The sequence below is a fragment of the Hippoglossus hippoglossus genome, chromosome 9 (genome assembly GCF_009819705.1).
Source record: "Hippoglossus hippoglossus isolate fHipHip1 chromosome 9, fHipHip1.pri, whole genome shotgun sequence".
In the NCBI taxonomy this organism is placed as follows: Eukaryota; Metazoa; Chordata; class Actinopteri; order Pleuronectiformes; family Pleuronectidae; genus Hippoglossus; species Hippoglossus hippoglossus.
Window position 1 is genome coordinate 1,017,254 of NC_047159.1, and position 25,812 is coordinate 1,043,065.

Genomic DNA, 25,812 nt, shown 5'->3' on the forward strand with positions numbered 1-25,812 from the left:
GTAAATATAGAAATATATACAAAAGTAGGGATAATTCTATATATACACAAGGCTATTATTTTTTTTAAATAAGACTCAGAGCCTACACCCCGGCCCCCCCCCCCCCCCCCACATCCGGTGCTTTATGGTCTGTTTGACTCTAAATGATCATAATTCACTAAATGAACATCAGCTGTTTGAAGAAGACTTGAAACTAGAGACTGAGACAGAAACTCCTGAATGTTTCCTGACGTTATAAAGTGAGAAGTCACTTTCTATAGACTTCTATAGAAACTACCAGAGGAGTCGCCCCCTGCTGGTCTACACAGAAGACAGGATTCACTTCAGCATTGGCTTCACTTTCTGGATCCAGAGTCTACGTTGGTCAATAATAAACTGGCATTATTATTATTATGAAAACATTTAATATCTTTTATATCTTTTATTTAAATTGATATTGATAAATTCCACAAAAAAGTTATCATACAGAAAACTTTAATTTACAGTCACATGATCATTTATGAATTATCATATACCGATAACCAATCAATGTTCATCATTAGTTTGGTGCTTTGTAAAGCAGTGGGCGTGGTGACGTCAGCATGCTGCTCTCGTGCTCGGTGATGTCCCGGGGTCACTTGGCGGGACAGAAGGGACACGAGTTGTTCTTGCTCGACTGCAGCCACATGCGGATGCAGTCCTTGTGGATGGTGTGGGAGCAGCTCAGCGGGTGGCGGCTCTCTGGCTCCACGGCGTTCTGGCACATCAGCAGAGTTTACGGGCGACATTTATTTGATCATTGTGCATAGTCCACTTTGTAGATTAAAAATATACAATTTAAAAATAAAAAACAATAAATAATAGTGTCTCTGCATAATATATTTAATGTAACATAATGTTTACATAATATACACTGAAAAAAATATTGAAAAGTATAGACAGTACAAATAAAATAGCTTAAATGTAATATGGGACAATAAAACTGGAAGAGATAAAGAGAAAAATCTAAAATCTAAATGTCATACTTTTAAAGTATAACAGCCAATAATGTCTCAGGTGTTTATTTGTTTGTTTATGGGACTATCACATGTGTATGTGTGTTGTTTACAAATATAACAGTGATCGAGAATCATTCTATATAATTTCAAAATAGAAAACTAGTTGTGTGACTCTATCATGTCTCTAATTATTTTTCAAAAACACTGGAGTAAATATTATCTTTAAAACCCCCAGCAGATGGTGTGTGTGTGTGTGTGTGTGTGTGTACGTGTGCTTGTTTGTGTTTTGGTTTTTGTTTCCTATTCAAGACTTTTCCAGCATAAACACTAATCTTCAGGACCAGTGGACCTCATGGGGACGGAGCTCCTGGATAAGGTTAGTGGTGAGATGTGAATTGTGGTTAGGTTAAGGTTATATGTTATAGCCATGAAATGGTCATAGTTAATGTTAGGGATAATGTTTTCGTTTGGGCTGCACGAAAAATCATCGCGATATCAACATGGGCGATAGACATATCGCAAATGGCGGCAAAAACTGTGATAAATGGTGTTCGATGCGCCACGCATTCACACTCTGCGTGTCAATATATTTGGCCAATCAGATGAAGCCCTGCTACCCTAGATGATAAATTAAAGAAATTCATATCATTGACGGGTTTTTCTGTCAATGAATTATTGTCAAAAGAATAGAGAGAAAACAGATTATTTGAAAACAGAGATATGACGGAGCCGTGTCGCTCCGCCTCCTCCACTGTGGAAACTTCAAGTGATCTCGTTTGTCCCGGGTCAGATTCATCATTATGATAAACGAGTGCATGTCTATCTATAGTTTTGAGGCCAAATTTTGGTCCGATACATCATTGTGAGGACATTTTGCTGTTCCTCACAAACTCAAAGGACTGTTTGAAGGTTAAGATTGGTTTTAAGGTTAGGGTTGGGCTAGGTTTAGGTTTGGGCCCGAACCGACTCATCTACCGCTCCGTCCTAAAACCTGAGAGCCCGTCCTATGTGGACTGTGGTGCAGATTCCAATGTTGATAGTGGGGAGTAAAAAACCAATACCAATATATTGGCAAATATATCTATGAACATTCAAATAATTCAGACATAGCTAAACATAATGAATACTTTGTATGTAATATTTTAACGTATTTAAGACTTTAAATTCAGATTATGGAATTTTAGACTTTTCCAACCAGCAGTAATTGTGGATTCACAGTTTTATTTCACTGTCTTAAACAATGTGAGACAAAAGATTTCTTTTACATTTTCACTGATTTCACAGAGAATAATTCATGGATCTTGATGAGAATAATAATACATTTAGGGGAAATCCACGATTATTAATCTAGATTTTGCATTTTGTGATGAAATATGACTATGAAATATTGAAAGTAAACATGCAAAAATAAAGAAATCATGGAATAAATGGAATGTTCCGGAAGAAGAGGACTGTTTGGGGCGGCGTGTAGCCTAACTGGTAGAGCTGCTGCCCCAAAGAGGTATGCATGCCCCCCCCACTCTCTCTGTCCCCCTTTCACAACTAAGCCTCTGTCCTATAAAATAAATAAATAAAGGTTATAAAAAGCCCCAAAAATACATTTAAAAGAAAAGGACTGTTTAAAATCAAAGACGCCTTTAATGTTAAAGTGTTCGATGCTCTGTATCAAAGGCTCATGCTCTTTGATCGTAAATGTTCCTTAAATACCTTTTATCATTAGTCTCTAATATATAGCAACAAAAGAGGAGATATACCATCTGTACAAAGGTAATGCACATCGATTTCAGAAAGTGACTGTGAGAGAGGGAAAACTTCTACTGACGCAGAAATCTGTTCAGAATAACTTTCTATTTCAAACTGAATAGATTAAACCAGTGATGGAAGGTTTTTGTCACCCAAACGTGGAGACTAGTCAAACCCCAGGTTCGATTCAGCAGAACTCTATTTGTATGTCTCAACAAATAAGCTACCTCCTAGACCTGCTGGCGAAGGAGAGGGCCTACGTAGTACAGAGCACCACTGGAGGATCCAACTGGGCCAAGAGTTGGAGGAGCACAAACAAGAGCTGGTTCGACAGAAAAGCTAAAAGAAATGTTCATTAACAGAGGAAAGGAAACAAAGCAAGAGCTGGAGATGCTACAAAGTACAGCAATGCAGAACCCTCAGCGCCACAAAGATCGCCTCTCAGGTAAACAACACCATCAAGAGGAAGAAGAAAAAAGACCTTCAGAAAGATTACGAGGAGCTGAAGGTGGCACACATCATCAACCAGGAAGTTTAACAATGAGTTCAGCTGGAGAAGGATAACAATCTCCAAGAGAGATGAGTCATAGCTGTGAGAAGGATCAGGAAAACAAGCAAGAAGAGATGGAGAACTTCATAGCTTCCTTTGAGGAATTCTACCAAAGTCAAGAAACCAATCAGGAGAAGTTCAACACCGAGCTTCAGGAGGAGAAGGAGAAGAAGAACGATCTCCAAGAAGAGATGGACAACTTCATAGCTTCCTTTGAGGAATTCTACCAAAGTCAAGAAACCAATCAGGAGAAGTTCAACACCGAGCTTCAGGAGGAGAAGAAGAAGAAGAACGATCTGGAAGAAGAGCTGGAGAAGCTCAGAGCTTTGTACCATTACATGAGCGAAAGCTATAAGCTGATGTTCTCGCTGCCGGGCAGAAGGTTGACCACTACCAGAATGAGCTTGAGATACAAATAAGGTTCCAAGACGAGAGAGTGTTACAGGATGAGCTCCTGGTGAAACACCTGAGGGATGAGCAGGACTCTCTCCGTGGGCAGATGGAAGAAATGAGACTCATGCAGCAAAACGCTTCTGAGCAGGAAACCATTTTGCAGCAAGAGATGGAGGAGCTGAAAGCTCAGTTCTATGCTGAGGTCTGTGGTGAGAGTCAGGGGTTGACACTGAAGACTGCCAAAGTCAAGTAACCAACCAAGAGAACTTCAACACCGAGCTCCAAGAAGACACGGAGAACTTCATAGCTTCCTTTGAGGAATTCTACCAAAGTCAAGTAACCAATCAGGAGAAGTTCAACACCGAGCTTCAGGAGGATAAGAAGAAGAAGAATGTTCTCCTAGAAAACTGGAGAAGCTCAGCGCTACTTATGATGAGGACTTCCAAAGATATATAGCTGATGTTTCCAGCACTGAGCTCAGTGAGGTCGAGTCTCTCTCCAATGTTCTCCCTGATCCCAAACCCAAGGAGACGGGGCTGCCTGAGAAGACAGAGAAACCAAAGAATGCTTCATTCTGGAAGAGAGTCCGCCGCTTTGTGGGGTTGAGAAGGAGGCGGAAGAAGGAGGTGGAAGAAGGAGGTTGAAGAAGGAGGTGGAAGAAGGAGGTGGAAGAAGGAGGTTGAAGAAGGAGGTGGAAGAAGGAGGTGGAAGAAGGAGGTGGAAGAAGTCAGCGGCGCCAACATCCCCCAGCAGCTGTGCTGACTTTACCTTCTTCACCTGCTGTGAGGACTGTCAAGGTTAATGAGGGATTTACAATTTGATTACAAAACATCATGAAAAATAATAATGTCCTCACAATGATAGTATCGCACCAAATAAAAGATAAAAAAAATAATTTCTTGCATGTGTTGATGTATTTAGGATAAGATAAGACAAGACGTACCTTTATTTATCCTCCGGAGAGGAAATTCACAAATGACACAGCAGCAGAAGAAGAAAGTGAGAAACCGTTCCAGATGTGCACGTGCACGCACCAGCAGTTTGGTTCTCATGGTTTTCCAGGTATGCATATGTCAAACTCTATCAAAGCTGCCAACATTATTAAAACAACATATATATCTAATTTTCTTCTCTTCTATAAAATGTTTGTGGATATAGATTTTTTTTTATCAATATAAACATTTATTAAGTTAACACAGCCAACCCTACATAATAAACATTCATCAAAAACAGCTGTATGCCTGCACACATGCAAATACAAATATACAGACACTGATATCTATATCTATATCTATACAGACTTTATACAGATTTTGTGAGTTTTTTCAAGGAAACATAAACTTGAAGAGCTTTGTTGACCTTTTCGTTTGGGCACAGCCGTGGAAATCTGACTGGAGACATCGAGTGCTACTTAAAGCTGCTCACTATGCCACCAGTATATTTATTTGTCTATCATAGTGCTGGAATTAATATTCTGCCTTGATGATGTTAGAATGAATCCTAGATGTTCAGTTTACTTCTCTTAGTGGGTTTGGAACTCGTGCATGCGTAGGGCTCTCCGGCTCTGAAGGTCGATGATAATAAAGAAAGTAACAGCTCAAGTGGAAAATATAGTTAGACTAAAAATATGAGTAAATATAGAAATATATACAAAAGTAGGGATAATTCTATATATACACAAGGCTATTATTTTTTTTAAATAAGACTCAGGCCTACACCCCGGCCCCCCCCCAATCCGGTGCTTTATGGTCTGTTTGACTCTAAATGATCATAATTCACTAAATGAACATCACTGTTTGAAGAAGACTTGAAACTAGAGACTGAGACAGAAACTCCTGAATGTTTCCTGACGTTATAAAGTGAGAAGTCACTTTCTATAGACTTCTATAGAAACTACCAGAGGAGTCCCCCTGCTGGTCACTACACAGAAGACAAGTTTCACTTCAGCATTGGCTTCACTTTCTGGATCCAGAGTCTACGTTGGTCAATAATAAACTGGCATTATTATTATATGAAAACATTTAATATCTTTTATATCTTTTATTTAAAAAATTGATAAATTCCACAAAAAAGTTATCATACAGAAAACTTTAATTTACAGTCACATGATCATTTATGAATTATCATATACCGATAACCAATCAATGTTCATCATTAGTTTGGTGCTTTGTAAGCAGTGGGCGTGGTGACGTCAGCATGCTGCTCTCGTGCTCGGTGATGTCCCGGGTCACTTGGCGGGACAGAAGGGACACGAGTGTTCTTGCTCGACTGCAGCCACATGCGGATGCAGTCCTTGTGGATGGTGTGGGAGCAGCTCAGCGGGTGGAGGCTCTCTGGCTCCACGGCGTTCTGGCACATCAGGCAGAGTTTACGGGCGACATTTATTTGATCATTGTGCATAGTCCACTTTGTAGATTAAAAATATACAATTTAAAATAAAAAACAATAAATAATAGTGTCTCTGCATAATATATTTAATGTAACATAATGTTTACATAATATACACTGAAAAAAAATATTGAAAAGTATAGACAGTACAAATAAAATAGCTTAAATGTAATATGGGACAATAAAACTGGAAGAGATAAAGAGAAAAATCTAAAATCTAAATGTCATACTTTTAAAGTATAACAGCCAATAATGTCTCAGGTGTTTATTTGTTTGTTATGGGACTATCACATGTGTATGTGTGTTGTTTACAAATATAACAGTGATCGAGAATCATTCTATATAATTTCAAAATAGAAAACTAGTTGTGTGACTCTATCATGTCTCTAATTATTTTTCATATAAACACTGGAGTAAATATTATCTTTAAAACCCCCAGCAGATGGTGTGTGTGTGTGTGTGTGTACGTGTGCTTGTTTGTGTTGGTTTTTGTTTCCTATTCAAGACTTTTCCAGCATAAACACTAATCTTCAGGACCAGTGGACCTCATGGGGACGGAGCTCTGGATAAGGTTAGTGGTGAGATGTGAATTGTGGTTAGGTTAAGGTTATATGTTATAGCCATGAAATGGTCATAGTTAATGTTAGGGATAATGTTTTCGTTTGGGCTGCACGATAAAAAAATCATCGCGATATCAACATGGGCGATAGACATATCGCAAATGGCGGCAAAAACTGTGATAAATGGTGTTCGATGCGCCACGCATTCACACTCTGCGTGTCAATATATTTGGCCAATCAGATGAAGCCCTGCTACCTAGATGATAAATTAAAGAAATTCATATCATTGACGGGTTTTTCTGTCAATGAATTATTGTCAAAAGAATAGAGAGAAAACAGATTATTTGAAAAACAGAGATATGACGGAGCCGTGTCGCTCCGCCTCCTCCACTGTGGAAACTTCAAGTGATCTCGTTTGTCCCGGGTCAGATTCATCATTATGATAAACGTGTGCATGTCTATCTATAGTTTTGAGGCCAAATTTTGGTCCGATACATCATTGTGAGGACATTTTGTCTGTTCCTCACAAACTCAAAGGACTGTTTGAAGGTTAAGATTGGTTTTAAGGTTAGGGTTGGAGCTAGGTTTAGGTTTGGGCCCGAACCGACTCATCTACCTGCTCCGTCCTAAAACCTGAGAGCCCGTCCTATGTGGACTGTGGTGCAGATTCCAATGTTGATAGTGGGGAGTAAAAATACCAATACCAATATATTGGCAAATATATCTATGAACATTCAAATAATTCAGACATAGCTAAACATAATGAATACTTTGTATGTAATATTTTAACGTATTTAAGACTTTAAATTCAGATTATGGAATTTTAGACTTTTCCAACCAGCAGTAATTGTGGATTCACAGTTTTATTTCACTGTCTTAAACAATGTGAGACAAAAGATTTCTTTTACATTTTCACTGATTTCACAGAGAATAATTCATGGATCTTGATGAGAATAATAATACATTTAGGTGAAACCACGATTATTAATCTAGATTTTGCATTTTGTGATGAAATATGACTATGAAATATATGAAAGTAAACATGCAAAAATAAAGAAATCATGGAATAAATGGAATGTTCCGGAAGAAGAGGACTGTTTGGGGCGGCGTGTAGCCTAACTGGTAGAGCTGCTGCCCCAAAGAGGTATGCATGCCCCCCCACTCTCTCTGTCCCCCTTTCACAACTAAGCCTCTGTCCTATAAAATAAATAAATAAAGGTTATAAAAAGCCCCAAAAATACATTTAAAAGAAAAGGACTGTTTAAAATCAAAGACGCCTTTAATGTTAAAGTGTTCGATGCTCTGTATCAAAGGCTCATGCTCTTTGATCGTAAATGTTCCTTAAATACCTTTTATCATTAGGTCTCTAATATATAGCAACAATAAGAGGAGATATACCATCTGTACAAAGGTAATGCCACATCGATTTCAGAAAGTGACTGTGAGAGAGGGAAAACTTCTACTGACGCAGAAATCTGTTCAGAATAACTTTCTATTTCAAACTGAATCGATTAAACCAGTGATGGAAGGTTTTTGTCACCCAAACGTGGAGACTAGTCAAACCCCAGGTTCGATTCAGCAGAACTCTATTTGTATGTCTCAACAAATAAGCTACCTCCTAGACCTGCTGGCGAAGGAGAGGGCCTACGGTAGTACAGAGCACCACTGGAGGATCCAACTGGGCCAAGAGTTGGAGGAGCACAAACAAGAGCTGGTTCGACAGAAGAAGCTAAAAGAATGTTCATTAACAGAGGAAAGGAAACAAAGCAAGAGCTGGAGGATGCTACAAAGGTACAGCAATGCAGAAACCCTCAGCGCCACAAAGATCGCCTCTCAGGTGAACGACACCATCAAGAGGAAGAAGAAAAAAGACCTTCAGAAAGACTACGAGGAGCTGAAGGTGGCACACAGTCATCAACCAGGAGAAGTTTAACAATGAGGTTCAGCTGGAGAAGGATAAAAACAAGCTTCTCTCCAAGAAGAGATGGAGAACCTCATAGCTTCCTGTGATGAATTCTACCAAAGTCAAGAAACCAATCAGAGAGAAGTTCAACACCGAGCTTCAGGAGGAGAAGGAGAAGAAGAACGATCTCCAAGAAGAGATGGACAACTTCATAGCTTCCTTTGAGGAATTCTACCAAAGTCAAGAAACCAATCAGGAGAAGTTCAACACCGAGCTTCAGGAGGAGAAGGAGAAGAAGAACGATCTCCAAGAAGAGATGGACAACTTCATAGCTTCCTTTGAGGAATTCTACCAAAGTCAAGAAACCAATCAGGAGAAGTTCAACACCGAGCTTCAGGAGGAGAAGAAGAAGAAGAACGATCTTGAAGAAGAGCTGGAGAAGCTCAGAGCTTTGTACCATTACATGAGCGAAAGCTATAAAGCTGATGTTCTCGCTGCCGGGCAGAAGGTTGACCACTACCAGAATGAGCTTGAGATACAAATAAGGTTCCAAGACGAGAGAGTGTTACAGGATGAGCTCCTGGTGAAACACCTGAGGGATGAGCAGGACTCTCTCCGTGGGCAGATGGAAGAAATGAGACTCATGCAGCAAAACGCTTCTGAGGCAGGAAACCATTTTGCAGCAAGAGATGGAGGAGCTGAAAGCTCAGTTCTATGCTGAGGTCTGTGGTGAGAGTCAGGGGGGTTGACACTGAAGACTGCCCAAAGTCAAGTAACCAACCAAGAGAACTTCAACACCGAGCTCCAAGAAGACACGGAGAACTTCATAGCTTCCTTTGAGGATTCTACCAAAGTCAAGTAACCAATCAGGAGAAGTTCAACACCGAGCTTCAGGAGGATAAGAAGAAGAAGAATGTTCTCCTAGAAAAACTGGAGAAGCTCAGCGCTACTTATGATGAGGACTTCCAAAGATATATAGCTGATGTTTCCAGCACTGAGCTCAGTGAGGTCGAGTCTCTCTCCAATGTTCTCCCTGATCCCAAACCCAAGGAGACGGGGCTGCCTGAGAAGACAGAGAAACCAAAGAATGCTTCATTCTGGAAGAGAGTCCGCCGCTTTGTGGGGTTGAGAAGGAGGCGGAAGAAGGAGGTGGAAGAAGGAGGTTGAAGAAGGAGGTGGAAGAAGGAGGTGGAAGAAGGAGGTTGAAGAAGGAGGTGGAAGAAGGAGGTGGAAGAAGGAGGTGGAAGAAGTCAGCGGCGCCAACATCCCCCAGCAGCTGTGCTGACTTTACCTTCTTCACCTGCTGTGAGGACTGTCAAGGTTAATGGAGGGATTTACAATTTGATTACAAAACATCATGAAAAATAATAATGTCCTCACAATGATAGTATCGCACCAAATAAAAAGATAAAAAAAATAATTTCTTGCATGTGTTGATGTATTTAGGATAAGATAAGACAAGACGTACCTTTATTTATCCTCCGGAGAGGAAATTCACAAATGACACAGCAGCAGAAGAAGAAAGTGAGAAACCGTTTCCAGATGTGCACGTGCACGCACCAGCAGTTTGGTTCTCATGGTTTTCCAGGTATGCATATGTCAAACTCTATCAAAGCTGCCAACATTATTAAAACAACATATATATCTAATTTTCTTCTCTTCTATAAAATGTTTGTGGATATAGATTTTTTTTATCAATATAAACATTTATTAAGTTAACACAGCCATAACCCTACATAATAAACATTCATCAAAAACAGCTGTATGCCTGCACACATGCAAATACAAATATACAGACACTGATATCTATATCTATATCTATACAGACTTTATACAGATTTTGTGAGTTTTTTCAAGGAAACATAAACTTGAAGAGCTTTTGTTGACCTTCGTTTGGGCACAGCCGTGGAAATCTGACTGGAGACATCGAGTGCTACTTAAAGCTGCTCACTATGCCACCAGTATATTTATTTGTCTATCATAGAGTGCTGGAATTAATATTCTGCCTTGATGATGTTAGAATGAATCCTAGATGTTCAGTTTACTTCTCTTAGTGGGTTTGGAACTCGTGCATGCGTAGGGCTCTCCGGCTCTGAAGGTCGATGATAATAAAGAAAGTAACAGCTCAAGTGGAAAATATAGTTAGACTAAAAATATGAGTAAATATAGAAATATATACAAAAGTAGGGATAATTCTATATATACACAAGGCTATTATTTTTTTTAAATAAGACTCAGAGCCTACACCCCGGCCCCCCCCCCACATCCGGTGCTTTATGGTCTGTTTGACTCTAAATGATCATAATTCACTAAATGAACATCAGCTGTTTGAAGAAGACTTGAAACTAGAGACTGAGACAGAAACTCCTGAATGTTTCCTGACGTTATAAAGTGAGAAGTCACTTTCTATAGACTTCTATAGAAACTACCAGAGGAGTCGCCCCCTGCTGGTCACTACACAGAAGACAAGTTTCACTTCAGCATTGGCTTCACTTTCTGGATCCAGAGTCTACGTTGGTCAATAATAAACTGGCATTATTATTATTATGAAACATTTAATATCTTTTATATCTTTTATTTAAAAAATTGATAAATTCCACAAAAAAGTTATCATACAGAAAACTTTAATTTACAGTCACATGATCATTTATGAATTATCATATACCGATAACCAATCAATGTTCATCATTAGTTTGGTGCTTTGTAAAGCAGTGGGCGTGGTGACGTCAGCATGCTGCTCTCGTGCTCGGTGATGTCCCGGGGTCACTTGGCGGGACAGAAGGGACACGAGTTGTTCTTGCTCGACTGCAGCCACATGCGGATGCAGTCCTTGTGGATGGTGTGGGAGCAGCTCAGCGGGTGGCGGCTCTCTGGCTCCACGGCGTTCTGGCACATCAGGCAGAGTTTACGGGCGACATTTATTTGATCATTGTGCATAGTCCACTTTGTAGATTAAAAATATACAATTTAAAAATAAAAAACAATAAATAATAGTGTCTCTGCATAATATATTTAATGTAACATAATGTTTACATAATATACACTGAAAAAAAATATTGAAAAGTATAGACATTACAAATAAAATAGCTTAAATGTAATATGGGACAATAAAACTGGAAGAGATAAAGAGAAAAATCTAAAATCTAAATGTCATACTTTTAAAGTATAACAGCCAATAATGTCTCAGGTGTTTATTTGTTTGTTTATGGGACTATCACATGTGTATGTGTGTTGTTTACAAATATAACAGTGATCGAGAATCATTCTATATAATTTCAAAATAGAAAACTAGTTGTGTGACTCTATCATGTCTCTAATTATTTTTCAAAAAACACTGGAGTAAATATTATCTTTAAAACCCCCAGCAGATGGTGTGTGTGTGTGTGTGTGTGTGTGTGTACGTGTGCTTGTTTGTGTTTTGGTTTTTGTTTCCTATTCAAGACGTTTTCCAGCATAAACACTAATCTTCAGGACCAGTGGACCTCATGGGGACGGAGCTCCTGGATAAGGTTAGTGGTGAGATGTGAATTGTGGTTAGGTTAAGGTTATATGTTATAGCCATGAAATGGTCATAGTTAATGTTAGGGATAATGTTTTCGTTTGGGCTGCACGATAAAAATCATCGCGATATCAACATGGGCGATAGACATATCGCAAATGGCGGCAAAAACTGTGCTAAATGGTGTTCGATGCGCCACGCATTCACACTCTGCGTGTCAATATATTTGGCCAATCAGATGAAGCCCTGCTACCTTAGATGATAAATTAAAGAAATTCATATCATTGACGGGTTTTTCTGTCAATGAATTATTGTCAAAAGAATAGAGAGAAAACAGATTATTTGAAACACAGAGATATGACGGAGCCGTGTCGCTCCGCCTCCTCCACTGTGGAAACTTCAAGTGATCTCGTTTGTCCCGGGTCAGATTCATCATTATGATAAACGAGTGCATGTCTATCTATAGTTTTGAGGCCAAATTTTGGTCCGATACATCATTGTGAGGACATTTTGTCTGTTCCTCACAAACTCAAAGGACTGTTTGAAGGTTAAGACTTGGTTTTCAGGTTAGGGTTGGAGCTAGGTTTAGGTTTGGGCCCGAACCGACTCATCTACCGGCTCCGTCCTAAAACCTGAGAGCCCGTCCTATGTGGACTCGTGGTGCAGATTCCAATGTTGATAGTGGGGAGTAAAAATACCAATACCAATATATTGGCAAATATATCTATGAACATTTCAAATAATTCAGACATAGCTAAACATAATGAATACTTTGTATGTAATATTTTAACGTATTTAAGACTTTAAATTCAGATTATGGAATTTTAGACTTTTCCAACCAGCAGTAATTGTGGATTCACAGTTTTATTTCACTGTCTTAAACAATGTGAGACAAAAGATTTCTTTTACATTTTCACTGATTTCACAGAGAATAATTCATGGATCTTGATGAGAATAATAATACATTTAGGGGAAACCACGATTATTAATCTAGATGTTTGCATTTTGTGATGAAATATGACTATGAAATATATTGAAAGTAAACATGCAAAAATAAAGAAATCATGGAATAAATGGAATGTTCCGGAAGAAGAGGACTGTTTGGGGCGGCGTGTAGCCTAACTGGTAGAGCTGCTGCCCCAAAGAGGTATGCATGCCCCCCCCACTCTCTCTGTCCCCCTTTCACAACTAAGCCTCTGTCCTATAAAAATAAATAAATAAAGGTTATAAAAAGCCCCAAAAATACATTTAAAAGAAAAGGACTGTTTAAAATCAAAGACGCCTTTAATGTTAAAGTGTTCGATGCTCTGTATCAAAGGCTCATGCTCTTTGATCGTAAATGTTCCTTAAATACCTTTTATCATTAGGTCTCTAATATATAGCAACAATAAGAGGAGATATACCATCTGTACAAAGGTAATGCCACATCGATTTCAGAAAGTGACTGTGAGAGAGGGAAAACTTCTACTGACGCAGAAATCTGTTCAGAATAACTTTCTATTTCAAACTGAATCGATTAAACCAGTGATGGAAGGTTTTTGTCACCCAAACGTGGAGACTAGTCAAACCCCAGGTTCGATTCAGCAGAACTCTATTTGTATGTCTCAACAAATAAGCTACCTCCTAGACCTGCTGGCGAAGGAGAGGGCCTACGGTAGTACAGAGCACCACTGGAGGATCCAACTGGGCCAAGAGTTGGAGGAGCACAAACAAGAGCTGGTTCGACAGAAGAAGCTAAAAGAAATGTTCATTAACAGAGGAAAGGAAACAAAGCAAGAGCTGGAGATGCTACAAAGGTACAGCAATGCAGAAACCCTCAGCGCCACAAAGATCGCCTCTCAGGTGAACGACACCATCAAGAGGAAGAAGAAAAAAGACCTTCAGAAAGACTACGAGGAGCTGAAGGTGGCACACATCATCAACCAGGAGAAGTTTAACAATGAGGTTCAGCTGGAGAAGGATAAAAACAAGCTTCTCCAAGAAGAGATGGAGAACCTCATAGCTTCCTGTGATGAATTCTACCAAAGTCAAGAAACCAATCAGGAGAAGTTCAACACCGAGCTTCAGGAGGAGAAGGAGAAGAAGAACGATCTCCAAGAAGAGATGGACAACTTCATAGCTTCCTTTGAGGAATTCTACCAAAGTCAAGAAACCAATCAGGAGAAGTTCAACACCGAGCTTCAGGAGGAGAAGGAGAAGAAGAACGATCTCCAAGAAGAGATGGACAACTTCATAGCTTCCTTTGAGGAATTCTACCAAAGTCAAGAAACCAATCAGGAGAAGTTCAACACCGAGCTTCAGGAGGAGAAGAAGAAGAAGAACGATCTGGAAGAAGAGCTGGAGAAGCTCAGAGCTTTGTACCATTACATGAGCGAAAGCTATAAAGCTGATGTTCTCGCTGCCGGGCAGAAGGTTGACCACTACCAGAATGAGCTTGAGATACAAATAAGGTTCCAAGACGAGAGAGTGTTACAGGATGAGCTCCTGGTGAAACACCTGAGGGATGAGCAGGACTCTCTCCGTGGGCAGATGGAAGAAATGAGACTCATGCAGCAAAACGCTTCTGAGCAGGAAACCATTTTGCAGCAAGAGATGGAGGAGCTGAAAGCTCAGTTCTATGCTGAGGTCTGTGGTGAGAGTCAGGGGGTTGACACTGAAGACTGCCAAAGTCAAGTAACCAACCAAGAGAACTTCAACACCGAGCTCCAAGAAGACACGGAGAACTTCATAGCTTCCTTTGAGGAATTCTACCAAAGTCAAGTAACCAATCAGGAGAAGTTCAACACCGAGCTTCAGGAGGATAAGAAGAAGAAGAATGTTCTCCTAGAAAAACTGGAGAAGCTCAGCGCTACTTATGATGAGGACTTCCAAAGATATATAGCTGATGTTTCCAGCACTGAGCTCAGTGAGGTCGAGTCTCTCTCCAATGTTCTCCCTGATCCCAAACCCAAGGAGACGGGGCTGCCTGAGAAGACAGAGAAACCAAAGAATGCTTCATTCTGGAAGAGAGTCCGCCGCTTTGTGGGGTTGAGAAGGAGGCGGAAGAAGGAGGTGGAAGAAGGAGGTTGAAGAAGGAGGTGGAAGAAGGAGGTGGAAGAAGGAGGTTGAAGAAGGAGGTGGAAGAAGGAGGTGGAAGAAGGAGGTGGAAGAAGTCAGCGGCGCCAACATCCCCCAGCAGCTGTGCTGACTTTACCTTCTTCACCTGCTGTGAGGACTGTCAAGGTTAATGGAGGGATTTACAATTTGATTACAAAACATCATGAAAAATAATAATGTCCTCACAATGATAGTATCGCACCAAATAAAAAGATAAAAAAAAATAATTTCTTGCATGTGTTGATGTATTTAGGATAAGATAAGACAAGACGTACCTTTATTTATCCTCCGGAGAGGAAATTCACAAATGACACAGCAGCAGAAGAAGAAAGTGAGAAACCGTTCCAGATGTGCACGTGCACGCACCAGCAGTTTGGTTCTCATGGTTTTCCAGGTATGCATATGTCAAACTCTATCAAAGCTGACAACATTATTAAAACAACATATATATCTAATTTTCTTCTCTTCTATAAAATGTTTGTGGATATAGATTTTTTTTTATCAATATAAACATTTATTAAGTTAACACAGCCATAACCCTACATAATAAACATTCATCAAAAACAGCTGTATGCCTGCACACATGCAAATACAAATATACAGACACTGATATCTATATCTATATCTATACAGACTTTATACAGATTTTGTGAGTTTTTTCAAGGAAACATAAACTTGAAGAGCTTTTGTTGACCTTCGTTTGGGCACAGCCGTGGAAATCTGACTGGAGACATCGAGTGCTACTTAAAGCTGCTCACTATGCCACCAGTATATTTATTTGTCTATCATAGAGTGCTGGAATTAATATTCTGCCTTGATGATGTTAGAATGAATCCTAGATGTTCAGTTTACTTCTCTTAGTGGGTTTGGAACTCGTGCATGCGTAGGGCTCTCCGGCTCTGAAGGTCGATGATAATAAAGAAAGTAACAGCTCAAGTGGAAAATATAGTTAGACTAAAAATATGAGTAAATATAGAAATATATACAAAAGTAGGGATAATTCTATATATACACAAGGCTATTATTTTTTTTAAATAAGACTCAGAGCCTACACCCCGGCCCCCCCCCCACATCCGGTGCTTTATGGTCTGTTTGACTCTAAATGATCATAATTCACTAAATGAACATCAGCTGTTTGAAGAAGACTTGAAACTAGAGACTGAGACAGAAACTCCTGAATGTTTACTGACGTTATAAAGTGAGAAGTCACTTTCTATAGACTTCTATAGAAACTACCAGAGGAGTCGCCCCCTGCTGGTCACTACACAGAAGACAAGTTTCACTTCAGCATTGGCTTCACTTTCTGGATCCAGAGTCTACGTTGGTCAATAATAAACTGGCATTATTATTATTATGAAAACATTTAATATCTTTTATATCTTTTATTTAAAAAATTGATAAATTCCACAAAAAAGTTATCATACAGAAAACTTTAATTTACAGTCACATGATCATTTATGAATTATCATATACCGATAACCAATCAATGTTCATCATTAGTTTGGTGCTTTGTAAAGCAGTGGGCGTGGTGACGTCAGCATGCTGCTCTCGTGCTCGGTGATGTCCCGGGGTCACTTGGCGGGACAGAAGGGACACGAGTTGTTCTTGCTCGACTGCAGCCACATGCGGATGCAGTCCTTGTGGATGGTGTGGGAGCAGCTCAGCGGGTGGCGGCTCTCTGGCTCCACGGCGTTCTGGCACATCAGGCAGAGTTTACGGGCCCCGGTACTCGGACCTCCACCCGACGCCGATCTGGCTCTCTGCGGGGAGGGCGGCGGCCTCTGGATCGGGCCCAGGGGCAAGGGCCGGCCGATGGGCCCCGGGGCCACCCTCTCGTTCTGGGCCAGCTTCACGCCGACCTGCTCCATGACCTCCTCCATGGACATGCCAGCTAACGTGCCGCGGGAGCTCTTCACCTGCTGCAGCAGCTGAGTCAGCTGAGCCTTGTTGCATTGTGGGAAGCGAGTCCCGAGCTTCTCCAGGACTTTGTCCAATTTGCCGGCAGGGGCGGAGGTGGCTGACGTAGCGGAGGCGGCAGCGGTGGGAGGCGGTGAAGGAGCTACAGGGTAAACAGGAGGGGAGGGGGAGAGACTGAGAGGGGGCGTCACCCTCAGTGGCGCTCTGATGTGCGGCTGGAACTGCGGCGGCGGTTGGAAGAAGTGTTCTTGATGGAAGTAGGGATCGGGTGGCGGGAGGTGTCGTGGGTGCGGGTAGCGCTGACGGAACGGAGGTCGGTAAGGGGGCTGGTACTGGTCCTGGTAGTAATGTGGAGGGGGGAAGGATCGGACCATCGCCATGGGAGGAGGATGGGGGGGAGGATGGGGGGGCCCAAACTGCGGCTGAACCAGTGTCTGGATCAGCTGATTGATCCTCAGCTCGACCTGCGGGAGGAAACACAGCTGATCAATGTGATCTCAACAATCAGAGCAAAGTATTTATCAGAGCGTCACGTTTTCTAAACGTCTGTGTCATGTTCACGTTTAAAAAGATGAAGAGTTCGAACTACGACCTTTCTTAGGATCAACATAAAAACATCCTGTCGGTGTCGATGGAGCGAACAGCAGCTCGTAGTTTCCAGGGTATCAACCACGTTACCATGGTTACCGTGGTTGATACCGTGGTTGATACGGTGGAAACAGTTGTTAGCCTCCGGGTGTGTGTCTGTTATTAAAAGCGTATGATGTCACGTGTCTCACCGTGGGGACCTGCGGCAGAGTTGGGACGGTGACCTTTGTGAGGGTCTCTAATTCTCGGCCTTGCTGGAGCTGCTGCATCACTTCCTGGAAGCGGCTCTGGAGCTCGGCCTGACTCCTCCGCACCGCAGCTTCCTTCTTCTCCCACTTCAGCCTCTCGTGGTGATACTGCTGAGGAGACTCCACCCGCAGAGCGTTCAGGTACTGACCCAGCTACGACACGAGAGGACACGTTATCCGTCTTTAATCACGTCCACTCTCTGCCTCTATTTTATTTGTTCCACGTGAAAGTTCATATTTACAAACATTTAACTCTTCAAAATAAAAGCTCTGATGTCTGTACCTCTTTCAGCCAGACATCGATGTGAGTTATAGCTGCGTCCCTCTGCTTCTCCACCGCGGCTTTCTCGTCCTGTAAGGCCTGCAGCTCCGCCTCCTGCGCCTCCGTCCTCACACGCTCCATCTCCTGCCTCAGCTCCTCCAGCTCCTCCTGCCACCTGCGCTGCTCCTCGCTCTGCTCCTCTGTGAGCGCCGCCAGCTTCCGCTCGCTCTCCTGCAGCTCATTGGCCAACCTGTTCCAGAGGAAAGATGTGGAAAGATCAGTGTTTTTGTTTCCAGCCCTTATCACCAAAAGCTCTGGAATCTCCTGGTTATACCACAGACGATTCAGCAGAACAGACACAGTGTCAGTGGTTTCTACCTCTTCTTCTCCTCCTCCGCTCTGTCCTTCTCTGACGTCATCTCTTGTTTTTTGGATAAGAAGCTCTTCTTGATGGCCTTGGAGTTGTTCAGCTGCAGTTTGACTCGCACAGACTCCAGTTTGTCCATGACCGCCTGAAACACACAGTCTGATGGTGAAACACAGGCCAGACACCAACTGTAGCATCCACACATCAAACGAAATCACGCCTGAATCGTGACAAGTTCTCCAACCAAGTTTCAAACATGAGGTTAAGTAGCAGAAGCTTGTTGGTTCACTGGAGGGGAAATAATGCGGCGCTCAGTCGGTTGGAGACAAGTAACTTGATACTTCTAGAAATATGAAACCACGTCTTGTTTGTGAGGGTCAGTCTGACCTGGTGCTGTCGTGCGGCCTCCTCCTTCTTCTTCTGCAGTTGTTGTTTGTGTTTCTCTTGTTCCGCCTCCTCCTCGCCCTGCTTCCTCATCAGGCCGCCGTACTCCTCCGACAGGCTGACGCTGTAATCCAACATGGCCGACACCTGGCTCTCCCAGTCGGCCTCCGTGTTGACGCCCGACTCTTCTGTGGTGGCGTCCGTCTGCACGGCCTGAACCTTCCTCAGCACATCTGGGGGAGGAACGTTTTAGTTTGATTCATGTCCCGTATGCTAACATAGAGGAGGCGGGGTTTATGACCAACATTCCAGCCAACCACTGGGGGGCGATCAAGATCCTGTCGCTATTCTGCCAGTTTTAAAACCGCAACCTGAAATACTTTAATGTACGATGGTTTCGTCTTTCACCATTTTGTGTTTTTCTTTTCTAGTTTTACAAAAGCTACCACTCTTATTTTCACATCTTGTTTACGTGCTGTTGTAACTGTCGTAAGTCGATGTCGCAAAGTCCTGTGAAACTTCTATGATGTTCTGCTGCAGTTAAAAGGTAAACATGTCCACATTATGAGATTGACCTCATTCAGGTAAATCAGAAAATAGTGTTTACATGTAAGTTTCTTATTCAGACTAATTGTCTCTATCGGGTTAATACAAGAATGTTGGTGTCTACGAATAAAAGGTTATTGACAATCTCTCTCTCTCTCTCTCTCTCTCTCTCTCTCTCTCTATATATATATATATATATATATATATATATATAGGATACGGCTGATACGAGATGATGAAGGTTCGAGTCCCGGTTTAAGATTCATTATTTCCACACATGATGTCAAACTGCAGAAGTTTGGTGTCAGGCGCAGTTAGCATTAGCATCAACATTAGCATTAGCCAGATGTTCCTAATATACTGAGTAAACTTGTGGTTTCACCTTTCACCGTCATGTTCGCTAACTCCTTCTCCACCTCCTCCAGCTCCAGATCATCCAGCTCCTCATCATCCAGCTCCTCCCACTCCCCATCTTCCTCCAGCTCCTCGTCCTCCTCGTCCTCCTCCTGTGCCCGGTGCTGGACCTCTGCTCCTGGGTTCATCCTCACCGTTTCACCGCTAACATCCATGCTAGCATCCATGCTAACACGATGCTAGCAGAGCTACAAAGGTGCAACTTGAAGTTTAAATCACGTGACGTTTCCTGCGCCGCTTCGGATTCTCACTGCGTCACTAATAAAACTTATTAAAAATAAAAACTAACTTTATCCAGGTCACTGTCGCTGTTGGCGGTTTCCGCCCTGCGCAGAAGTGTTGGTGCGTCGCTGAATTTGATCCGACTGAAACGCGTCATCTGTCCAGGCTCAACGAGGGTTCCGCCTCAAAGATCGTCCATTTGAGGATGTACCAATAAAAAGACACAAACATCAAATCCACCGCAAATCAAGGTTTGAACTGAAATCAGAATAATCAAAAATCAGAATAAAAAGAAGGCAACATACTATTTAAAATACAGAGAGAATCATGGTGAATTTTAATATGAATATTTAATAATAAAACGATGATTACAGTTGATATAATAACAGTTTTATCTCCTGCACATGAATGTAAATCTTTTATTTACTGAGCCTTGTTTTCATTCGGATAATTAAGTGTTTTTCTTACTTTTTTTTGGTTTTGGAACAAAATGCAAATTAAAATTAACCTGTTGATAATCTATCATTAAATGCATTTAGTTTTACTTAAAGTTCAGATTTAATTAAATTAGATTATTAATATTATGTTACATATATTTTATTTTCCATTGTTTCCTTTCTCAGACTTTTCTATATGTCAATAGTTTATTTTATTCGAAAAATAATTAAATTTGTTTTAATGAACTTTTTTTTTATCAATTAATTTCATGCCTTTAACGAGGGATTTTAATTCAAAGTAAATTTGCTCTAATGTAAATTTGCTCTAATGTATTAGAAAGTTTTGTTTTCCATGGTTTAATATATATAATAATTTCAATTTACACACATTCACCCTATAATTATTTAGACACGTGTAGGCTTTGACAAAAAAAAACACCATCTGTAATTTGTTGTATTGTAATTTTATATTTTTACATCAACTAAAGTTTATAAGCATGAAAATGACCCAATCATAAATAATGAAATGCATAAATAAATAATGAAATGTAGTAATGAAACCATAAATAAATATAATTTTTTCACAAGCTTTATTATTTTTGTCTTCTTCTTATTGTTGTTTGTTTATTTGTTCTTGATTCTTCATATTCCGACCCGTCTCTTCAGGAAACGGTCCCCGGAATCCGCCGCGGAGTGACTCCTCGCTGCCTCCTCTCTGCAGGTCACATGACAGCGGTGTGACCCTCCGGACGCCCCGCTCCTCTCTCCTCCCTCTGCCCGTCACACTCGTCTGTTTTCCGGCTGAGCGTCGGGCTGAGTGTCGGCGTCAGCCTCCATCACAACCCGCCGCAGGACCCACGCGAACATGGCGGACACGAGCAGGGAGCCTGCACCGGAGCGCACCGACTTCCAGGAGCTGGAGGAGGCCGAGGACCTGTTCCCGGAGCCGGCGGCCGCACGGGAGGAGGTGAGCGGGAGGAGGAGGAGGAGATGACGGGGAGGCCGAGGGGAGAGAGGCGGTCAGGGCGTGAAGCCTCCAGCTGACGCGGAGCGACGGAGCCGTTAAATCGGGGGTTTTCTGAATGGGGTTTGGTGCGTGAGTGTCACCGTGACGCCGTGTCGGTGCGTGGCGCCGTGATCCCGCAGTAACGGTGTCCCGCACAGCTACGGGAGCCGCGCAGGGTCATGTGCGCGGCGCAAGACGCAGAGTGGGCGTGTCCCTGTCCGTCAGGTGACAGTCACACAGGTGAGGGCGGTGCCTTCAGGACCGGCTGGGAAATAACAAGCACCCAGCGAGTCTTCAGACACAAAGTGAAACATCATCGTGTTTGTTTCAGTTTGATTTCAGGTGGAATGAAGCGTTCGTACTGATCCACCTTCTCCACACGCTGCTCCCAGACCTCAGAACACTGGAGATCCTCCTGATCCTCTAGAGGGAGATCCTCTTGATTCCTCCTGATCCTCTTGAGGGAGATCCTCCTGATTCCTCCTGATCCTCTGGAGGGAGATCCTCCTGATCCTCTGGAGGGAGATCCTCCTGATTCCTCCTGATCCTCTGGAGGGAGATCCTCCTGATTCCTCCTGATCCTCTAGAGGGAGATCCTCTTGATTCCTCCTGATCCTCTTGAGGGAGATCCTCCTGATCCTCTGGAGGGAGATCCTCCTGATTCCTCCTGATCCTCTGGAGTGAGATCCTCCTGATTCCTCCTGATCCTCTGGAGGGAGATCCTCTTGATTCCTCCTGATCCTCTTGAGGGAGATCCTCCTGATTCCTCCTGATCCTCTGGAGGGAGATCCTTCTGATTCTCTGGAGTGAGATCCTCTTGATTCCTCCTGATCCTCTGGATGGAGATCCTCCTTATTCTCCTCCTGATTCTCTGGATGGAGATGCTCCTCTTTCTCTGGAGTGAGATCCTCTTGATTCCTCCTGATTCTCCTCCTGATTCTCCTCCTGATTCTCTGGATGGAGATCCTCCTCTTTCTCTGGAGTGAGATCCTCTTGATTCCCCTCCTGATTCCTCCTGATCCTCTGGAGGGAGATCCTCCTTATTCTCCTCCTGACTCTCTGGATGGAGATCCTCCTAATTTTCCTCCTGATTCTCTGGAGTGAGATCCTCTTGATTCCTCCCGATTCTCCTCCTGATTCTCTGGAGTGAGATCCTCTTGATTCCTCCTGATTCTCCTCCTGATTCTCTGGAGTGAGATCCTCTTGATTCCTCCTGATTCTCCTCCTGATTCTCTGGAGGGAGATCTTCTTGATTCCTCCTGATTCTCCTCTGGATTCCTCCTGATCCTCTGGACTTTCTCCTGCAGATAGTCTGGAGGAGCCGATGTGAGAACACAGCAGGAGATCCTCCACTGGATTCAGCGAGAGGTCGTGTTCATGACGTTTCCAACACACGATGCTAAAACAACACAAACACAACACAAACACGTCCAGATGAAAAAGATGAAATAGAAACAGAAGTGTGAAGAGAGCGTTTGTTGACAGAAGGAAACTCGTGACCTCCGCAGCAGAATGAATCTGTGGCTTCCTGTCTCTGAACGCTCCGGTGGTTTCTGTGTTGTGGTGAAGGAGAAAGCAGGTGAAAGACAAACTCCTGAGAAAGTCCGGACCCAGTTCTACAGACGACCTCTGGAGGTCAAGTCTGAAAACAGCTGTAGAGTCAGAGTCCACAGGAACATGTTTCAGACTCTCACCGGAGGAAATTAAATGAAAGTTTCTTTAATTGACGATATAAACGTTTCGCCTCTCGGTTGTTGAAGCCTCACTTCCTGTTTCCTTGCAGGTAAATAACAGAAGCCAGTGAAGTTTCACTTCCTGCTGGAAGACGACTTGAAAAGTGAAAACAAGTCTTTTATGGAACTAGAGTAAACGCTGCCGGCGTCTTCATTCATTATATTTACACTGCGGCATTTTGTCATCATAAGTTAAAGTAAACGTCAGACGTGTTGTCCAATCAGCAGCGAGGTCTGAATAAGCTCAGCCGTATTAAACAGTGGATTCTGAAGTTCTGGTGTCAGTTTATTAGGAACAGCTGGTGCCTCTGTCAGACCTGCTGTGACGTCATGGATCTTCTCCTCTTTACTTAGTGCTGATGTGAGCACGTTGGACGACGTCGTCTGAGCTGCTCTCGTTCCCAGAAATGTTTTTAAAAGCCCCGGGTCGACCGGGGTCACATTTCTGTGTGACGGCGTTTTCACTCTGACCTGAACTTCCTCTCCACGCGTCCTCATGTCCCCTCCACGACTTCCTGCTGTTTGTCTTTTACTCTGGTGACGACAGTTTAAAATGTTTCACTCACTAGTTTAAAGTTTTCACAAGATTCAGCTTCTGTGTCACTCATTCACATGGAGAGGAATATTTCACTTTTATATATGTTGACTATTTGATAAATAAAATTAACATTTTAAAATACAGCCGAACTGGTTTAGATGATGTTAGGTCATGTAAATTAATATTCAGATTTCTTTTAGAATGTTTTTTTTTCCAGCAAGAAGCAGGAGCAGTATAAATTGAGCAACATGTTTTCTTCCTGGTGATTTTTAATTTAAATGTGATTTTAATTGGCGAAGGTTTTCTAGCGGAGACGCTTTACGACGTCAGCTGAAGACGGGACTTTCACCAGGAGCCTTCAAACCCTCACACGTAGATTTAATATCTAACGTTGCTTCTGTTTTATAACTTATATTTAATTGGCATTTATTTGTTTTATGCGTTTTCATAGATGAAAAATACAACAACAAAAAAAAGTACTGGTTTCCAAAGTTCAATGAAAGCAAACGGCGTTAAAGAAAAAAATATTATTATTTATTTATGTATTTATTTAACTGGGAGTGATGAACAGTTTTGTAATGGTTGTTAGATGGATACACAGGTCTGTGTGTGTGTGTGTGTGTGTGTGTGTTTCCTCTGACCTCTGTGTGGTTGCTGAGTAAGGACGGAGGAAGCTCCTCGTTATCATCACTCATTTCCTCTCGTCTTTCTGTCGTCTCAGCTGAAAATCTCTCTGCTCCTGGAGCTCGTCTGTTCAGGTGTTTTTACTTTCAAGCATCAGTTAGTTAGTTAGTTAGTTAGGTAGGTAGTTAATTAGTTCTTGTTTCTGACACGTGAATAAGAATTTAAATCAGTGCAATCGAGTCAGACTCGATCACAGCAGTAAAGTGTCAGGAACATTCAGGTGAGGGTTGAATCCTATAATATATATACATACATTATATATTTTATAAATATATAATGTCATATGATCAGTAAGGTCCTGGCGGCCGCTCGTGTCTGTGATCTCAGTCCTTCGCTCCTGGTTCCTCAGATGCTCCTCAGAAGCTCCTGCTCTTTGCAGTCGATGTGGTTCTGTTCATCAGACCTGGACCTGCACACTGGTTCAGTTTGTGGTTCTCCACCAGAAAGAGTTTCTGACTCAAATGAAGTAGTTTAGGTACCTGAGGATGTTTATTATGACGGAACTCGAGAGTATTCTGATTATTTGTGATATTTCTTTATATAAAAATCCATCTTATCGAATATCACTTAACAAATCTCATGGGTTTGTGTGTCTGTGTGTGTGTGTGTGTGTGTTTTGTTCAGTCAGGACCAGCCAGTCTTCCTGCTGAAGACATCAGCACCAACTCAAACGGACCCAAACAAGATTCACTATTTGATGACGACCCCGAAGACCTGTTTGCAGGTAACTACTCACACACACACACACACACACACACACACACACACACACACACACACACACACACACACACACACACACACACACACACACACAGTCACACATGGACACACTCACTAACACACTGTTTGTGTTGTCGCAGAGGCCACAGAGGAGGTTTCGTTGGACAGTCCAGAGAGAGACGTCCTGTTGTCCGACGGTCCGTCCCCCGCCATCACCCCCATCACCCCTCCCACCTCCGTCATCACCCCTTGCATCGGTCACGATGACATGTTCACACACTCCTCCTTCGACGAGGTGACTGCACACACACACACACACACACACACACACACACACACACACACACACACACACACACACACACACACACTCTGCTAGTTTTATCTTTTCGATCTGATCCTTTCAGGTAAATCTTTGAAGGTGATTAAATGAAATGAAGCAAATAATGCGTTTGCAGATTTCAGCTTCAGGCAGATTCAGAGACTTTTAGCTTGATACCAGAATAAACATCATTGTAATTTTCATGATTTTTCTCCTTCATACACTGTTGATATCCTTTATTTTATATGAACTGTGACGTGTCATCTGTTTGGTTACTTTAGATGTTCTTCATTCTTTGGTTGACTCTGTTGT

At 42.1% G+C, this 25,812-nt stretch overlaps 2 protein-coding genes across 4 annotated transcripts in view; one reads left to right on the plus strand and one right to left on the minus strand.

The window, feature by feature from the left end:
- Nucleotides 1-580: 580 nt before the first annotated feature.
- On the minus strand, nt 581-20,365 carry rnf214 (ring finger protein 214). Of its 2 annotated transcripts, XR_004614907.1 has the most exons (8): nt 19,804-20,365; nt 18,879-19,108; nt 18,503-18,636; nt 18,146-18,374; nt 17,806-18,015; nt 16,665-17,490; nt 11,262-11,312; nt 581-648 (listed from the first exon to the last, which is right to left on the minus strand). XR_004614907.1 is itself a non-coding variant. In XM_034595344.1 (7 exons), the coding sequence occupies exons 1-6, from the start codon at nt 20,000-20,002 to the stop codon at nt 16,681-16,683; spliced, it is 1,812 nt and encodes a 603-aa protein (XP_034451235.1). In that variant the 5' UTR covers nt 20,003-20,365; the 3' UTR covers nt 11,246-11,312; nt 16,665-16,680. The 2 variants fall into 2 exon arrangements, 1 of the variants encoding a protein (XP_034451235.1); XM_034595344.1 differs by lacking the exon at nt 581-648 and having other exon boundaries at nt 11,246-11,312.
- A 798-nt stretch (nt 20,366-21,163) lies between these two features.
- Nucleotides 21,164-25,812, plus strand: part of snx2 (sorting nexin 2) — a 19,169-nt gene continuing 14,520 nt past the window's right edge. Inside the window, exons 1-3 of one of the 2 annotated variants that reach the window (XM_034595345.1) lie at nt 21,164-21,461; nt 25,080-25,179; nt 25,319-25,473. In XM_034595345.1, coding sequence (XP_034451236.1) covers nt 21,360-21,461; nt 25,080-25,179; nt 25,319-25,473 — 357 coding nt within the window. In that variant the 5' untranslated portion in view covers nt 21,164-21,359. The remainder of the gene's footprint in view (nt 21,462-25,079; nt 25,180-25,318; nt 25,474-25,812) is intronic. The other variant, XM_034595346.1, reaches the window with a different exon arrangement.